The sequence below is a fragment of the Arachis ipaensis genome, chromosome B8, assembly GCF_059453495.1.
Source record: "Arachis ipaensis isolate K30076 ecotype BB chromosome B8, ASM5945349v1, whole genome shotgun sequence".
Lineage (NCBI taxonomy): Eukaryota > Viridiplantae > Streptophyta > Magnoliopsida > Fabales > Fabaceae > Arachis > Arachis ipaensis.
In genome coordinates, this window is record NC_142443.1 from 32,666,807 (window position 1) to 32,672,806 (window position 6,000).

The window sequence follows — 6,000 nt, forward strand, 5'->3', positions numbered from 1 at the left end:
CTCCCTTTGCATCCTGTAATCTCCATTTTAGCCCAGCCAATATGACTTTGTTAGCTGCTTCTGCTTGTCCATTAGCTTGGGGGTGTTCTACGGATGTGAATTGGTGCTTTATTTTCAAGTCTGCTACCAACTTCCTGAAGCCTGTGTCCGTGAATTGAGGAACTTCCGGCTTCTACCCCTACGATGAGGAACTTGACTTGTCCTGATTCCTGGGGAAATGGTCCTAAGAGGTCAAGTCCCTACTTTGCGAATGGCCAGGGTGATGTTACGCTAATAAGCTCCTCTGGTGGGGCGATGTGAAAGTTAGCATGTTTCTGACATGGTGGGCATGCTTTAACGAACTCGGTTGCTTCTTTTTGCAAAGTCGGCCAAAAGAACCTATCTCGGAGTACTTTTTTTGAGAGAGCTTGTGCCCCAAGATGATTTCCACATATGCCACTGTATATCTCTTCTAGAACCTCTTTTGTGTTAGAGGTCGGCACGCATTTTAATAGGGGTGTTGAAATCCCTCTCTTGTATAAGATGTTGTTTATGATGGTGTAGTGTTGTGCCTCTCGTCTTAATCTCTTCGCCTCCTTCTTATTTCTAGGGAGCGTCTCTGACATGAGGTAGTTGATTATGGGGGTCATCCATCCCTGATCCTGACCTGATATGGTTAGGACCTTTTCTTCGTCTAAAATTAATAGGTTCTGCAGTGTTTCCTGGATGAGGCTCTTATTATTGCCCCTTGGTTTGGTGCTGGCCAATTTTGAGAGTGCATCAGCTCGAGCATTCTGTTCCCAAGGTATGTGGTGAACCTCATATTCCTGAGTTGTCCGAGTTGTTCCCTGGTTTTGTCCAGGTATTTTTTCATGGTAGGGTCCTTAGCCTGGTAGCTTCCTACTATTTGTGAAGTGACTACTTGGGAGTCGCTGAAGATGATGAGCTTTTGAACTCCGACCTCCTTGGCCAGCCTCAAACCAACTAGTAATGCCTCATACTCAGCCTAGTTGTTTGAAGCAGGAAACTCGAATTTTAAGGAGAGTTCGATTTGGGTCCCCTGATCGCTCTCTATTATCACACCCGCACCACTCCCAGTTTTGTTTGAAGAGCCATCTACATAGAGATTCCATTTTGTAGGAGTTCCCGGGGTGTCAGTGTATTCAGCAATAAAGTAGGCCAAATATTGAGACTTAATGCAGTCCGAGCTTCATATTGGAGATCAAATTCAGATAGCTCGATTGCCCACTGTAGAATTCTTTCAGCTAAGTCTGTCTTCTGTAGAATGCCTCTTATGGGTTGGTTGGTCCTAACTTTGATGGTGTGAGCTTGAAAATATGGGTGAAGTTCTCGAGAAGTTAGTATCAGGGCATAGGCGAACTTTTCTATCTTTTGATAGTTTAGTTCAGCCCCTTGTAGGGCTTTGCTGATGAAGTAGATGGGTTGTTGCCCTTTTTCGTCTTCTCTGACTAGTGGTGAGGCTATTGCCCGACTTCCCACTGCGAGGTATAATATGAGTGGTTCTCCCTCCCGGGGCCAGGTAAGGATGGGTGGTTGTCCCAGGAAGTTTTTGAAATCATGGAAGGCTTTTTCGCACTCTGCTATCCATTCAAACCTTTTTTTCTTCCTTAGTATGGCGTAAAAGGGGAGAGATCTTATGGCCGATCCGACTAGATCTTATGCCAGTCTTCCATTGAGTTGTTGTACTTCTTTGACGCAGGTTGGACTTTTCATGTTGAGTATAGCCCGTCATTTATCCGGGTTTGCCTCAATTCCCTGTTGTGTTAGCATGAAACCCAGGAATTTGCCAGCTTTTACTGCAAAGGTACACTTTACGGGATTAAGTCGCATACCATGTGTTCCGAGGGTTACCTGAAACTGTAGGTCGATCTCAGACGAGATCTTCTGTACTGGTCGGAGATAACGTGTCCGGCTGGTGGGTGGTGGCCGGAGCTGTCGCGTCCGACTTGTGGGATTGACTGCACTGCGGATCCTTTATCATCGGAGGGTGGGGGGTACCTGCAAGAGACTCCGATGCTTAAGTTAGCATGGGTATTAAACAGGTTTTTAGTAGAATCAGAGTATGAGTTATACCTGGGTGCTCCAGTGTATTTATAGTAGTGTGGGCTGACCTTTCTGATAAGATAAGTTAGTTATCTTATCTTATCTTATCTTATTTTGGTGAAGTAAGCTTATCTTCAAGGGAACCGCCTTTATCTCTATAGGCTTGGATTGCCTTTGGATTTGGGTCGTGTTCCTCTATTTGGGCCCATTATTGGGCTTTCCTGTCGATTTGGCCGACCTCTTTGAGAAGAGGACGGATAACCTGACCTGAAGAGGTCGGTCACTTTGTCACTGAACATCTTGGGTCGGATAGCTCGACCCAGGGTGTGAACAGTGCCCCTGCTCGAGCTCGGTCTTTCTTTTTGAGGTCGAGTCTTAGACTTCGATCCTTCTCTGGTGAAGCCGAACTCGAGCATTTGTCGACTTCTTTCTTTTTGTAGAATTTTCGAATGTGGAACGTTTTCCTCTGAAAGCGCGCGCTTTTATAGTAGCGTTCTGTTCTTGGGAACGTGCGAGGGTTTAATACCTACATTAATTGGTTTTAATTGCCCCGTTCCCTTGGCTTTTATTTTGAAATTTGCTCACAGAAACGGTTTCTCTTCTTTATTTGTCTTTGTAACTTCTCTTTTACTCTCTCGCTTGTTTTCGCCTTTTGTATTTCTTGAGTTGTGGCATCATTTGGCAATTTTTCTGGGTGATTCCGTCTCTCCGTCTTCAATCTCCTTCGAGGCTTCTTCGCTCAGGTTGGTTTTTCTTCCTTTCTCTTTTCTGTGTCACTTTTTTCATATCTGATTTTGAGAAAGTTTTGATTTTGGAGAAAGTGTGGATCTTTCTGCTTTTGCCGTGCCTGATTGCTGTTGTAATGCGTGTTCTGGGGTTTTCTTCGTCTTTTGCGTGAACCTTTTCGCGTTTCCTCTTGTTTGATGCTTGCATGTTATCACCATTTCTTTTTGTGCTTTTGATTTTGAAGCTTTGGAATGATGATTTTGTTTGATTCTGAAAAAGGTTGTGTCTTTGACGATTTCTGCTTGGCATGTTTGATGTTGGCGATGCTCTTTGCTGATAGACTGTAGGAAGATAGTGGCTTTGATGACTTTGTGTTTTCCTTTTTTGAAACGTTTGTTATTTGAGATCTTCTTTTCTTGTCGGGACGTGAGCTGTAGATTTTTCCTGAAATCTTGCTTTGTTACTGCCTCCAAAGGATGCCCCAGGACTTTGGCTTGAGTCTTGGGGTTTTTCTTTTCTGTTTCGTTCTTTTGTATCGTATTAGTCGAGTTGTTATGCCCCTCGTCCGAAGTGTTTTTTAGTAATCCAATCTTCTTTTCTTATTGTAGGATTAGTTGGCCTCATGTCTTCTCGCAATAACATTGTAGAGATGTCTTCTAAAGTTTCCGAGGGGATGTCTGATTGGCTGGACTTCCTTGTCTTAATGTGTGTCTCTGTGGTGGATGCTGATTTTTGTGTAGAGCTGAGAAAACGACATAGGGTTTGTGGTGGTGGTGCCCGAGAGAGAGAGAGAGATTATGAGCTTGTGGCACCCGACTCTGACGAGAGGGTTTGTTTTCCTACTTCTGTCGAGGGGGAGCGTCCCTTTTTCTATGCCTATGAATATTTCTTCAGCCAGTTGGACATTACTTTTCCTTTTACTGCTTTCGAGACCGATTTGTTGTGGTCGTGTAACATTGCCCCATCCCAGCTTCATCCAAATTCCTGTGATTTTATCAAGATTTTCCAGCTGTTTTGCCAAGAGTTAGGCATAACACCTTCTCAGACTCTTTTCCTCTATCTTTTTGTTTCTGCCAAGCCTGGAGGTTCTTCCAAAAAGAAAGCTTCCTGGGTTTCTTTCAGGTCGGCCCAGGGTCACAAAGTTTTTACCAAGTACGATGAGTCTTTTAAGGACTTTAAGAATTATTTCTTTAGAGTCCGTGCTGTTGAGGGGGTTCGCCCCTTTTTTCTTGACGAGAATGACGAGCCTGCTTTCCCTCTAGAGTGGCAGAAAAATGTGAGAGTGTCTCGCTATACATGGGAGATGCTTGAGGAGGTTGAGTGAGCTTTTGTAATTGTTCTTGAAGATTTATGGGGGAAACCACCCCATCTTGATACAAAAAGATCTTTGAGTGATCCATCTTTGGTTCGAACTGCTTTGGGTACTGTCTGACTTGTTTCTGTACTTCTTTCTTAGTTTTGCTTATTCTTTTTGTGATTGTGACCTTTTACTGTGGTTGGTTCTGTATTTTCAGAGATGTCAAAAAACAATGATTCCATGAAGGCCTTAAAAAAGGCCAAGAAGGCTGCTGCTGCTCAAAATATCTCGGCCAAGGCGACGGGAGAGGGATCTTCTCAAGTTCAGGTGAAGCCGCCCGTGCCGAGTTCTCCTGGGCCGACCCTCCACAGTCTTCTGCAGCTACTTCTGGTGCTCCGCCTAACAAGAAGCAAAAAACAATTGAGCCTTTCAACCTTGACGCTGCTGACTTTGATGCGGTGGAGTTTGTTGACCAACAGATCGGTCCTTATGGTGTCCTCCCCATGGATGATGTTTCGCTCCTTCACCATTTAGATTTTATAACTCGGAGCCACATCAAGATGGCCCATTTGGGGGCTACCTTGTATCGGACTGCTCAAAATCTTCCTCTCTATGCCACCAAAGCCTTCATGGAGGAGGCCAAACAAGAGTTTGATCGGATGAAGGGCTTGAAGGAGGAGCTTGAGGTGAAAGTAGCCAAACTGGAGAAGGATCTGGAGAACGAAAAGGCTAGCTCTCTTGCCCTGGCGGTTTCTGTGAGATTGGCCGAGGACACTGCGTTGAGGCATAAAGATAGTTATGTCACATCTTATCGGGAGGTGATACGTCTGAGGGAGGAGTTGGAGTCTGCCCGAGTTGACTACTCCGAGCTCCAAGGTCACCTCGTCAGCAGCGTGAACGCTGCTTATGATAATTTGAAGGAGCAGGTTCAAGTTCTTGCTCCTGAGGTTGATCTTACTCTCTTTAGCTTAGACAACATTGTGAAGGATGGTAAGATTATCCCCGACGACCAAGATGATGATGATGTCGAACCACCTTCTGCGCCTGCTGCTAAAGTGTCGACCTCTATAGTTCCTCCTGCTGGGATTGCTCGTCCAGAATTAGATCCTGATTGTCAAATTCTGAATAGGGACGACGGTACGGTGGATGCAGTGCCTCTCCAGGCTCGCCCTCCTTCACCCCAGACTGATGCTGCCGAGAAGTCTTCTAATTTTAGCTGAATTTTCCTGGATATTTGTGTAGATAGCCCGACTTGTGGGCTTTTAAACTCTTTATTTTGTAGTTTGAGTGTTTTGCTGACTGTTGATACTCCTTCAGGTTGCTTGTTTAGCAACTTTTTATTTTGAAAAAACAACAAGTAGCTTTCAAGCTTTTGGGCCTGTCTCTGAGGCTTGTTGTAGTATTGTATTTTATATCATGCTTGTTTGCACTTGTCTTGGCACCTTTCTGGGTTTTGAGAATGCTGGAGCCTTGCTGCTCGACCTCTTTGGATTGCTTTGTACTTATTGCTCGTAGCTTGGATCCTTTGAGGTCGTGGATGTATGGATCCAACTTGTATTTCAGTTTTCTCGCTCTTACTTGTATTTATTTCTAGCAATCCCTAACCGATTTCTTTACGTTGGTCCTCCTTCCAATTATTTTTGTAGTCTTCTTTTTTGGACCTTTGTCAGGTCTCTTTCAGGGACTACTTTTATAACTTGTTTGTGGGAGACCGACTTCTTTGCGTCGTCTTTTCCAAGTTATTTTTGTAATCCTCTTTCTTGAACCCTTGTCTGGTCTCCTTCAGGGATTTCTTCTATAACTTGTTTGTTGTAGGAGACCGACTTCTTCATGTCAATCTCTTCTAAGTTATTTTGTAAACCTCTTTCTTGGACCCTTGTCAGGTCTCTTTCAGGGATTACTTTTATAACTTTATGTTTTGGGCCGACTTTGTC

General features: G+C 44.3%; 1 protein-coding gene across 1 annotated transcript; it reads left to right on the plus strand.

Moving 5' to 3' along the window:
- The first annotated feature begins 4,725 nt into the window (after positions 1–4,725).
- LOC148547636 (uncharacterized) lies at positions 4,726–5,286 on the plus strand. Its single transcript, XM_088495520.1, has one exon. It carries the CDS (start codon positions 4,726–4,728, stop codon positions 5,284–5,286), a length of 561 nt encoding a protein of 186 aa, XP_088351646.1.
- The last annotated feature ends 714 nt before the right edge of the window (positions 5,287–6,000 follow it).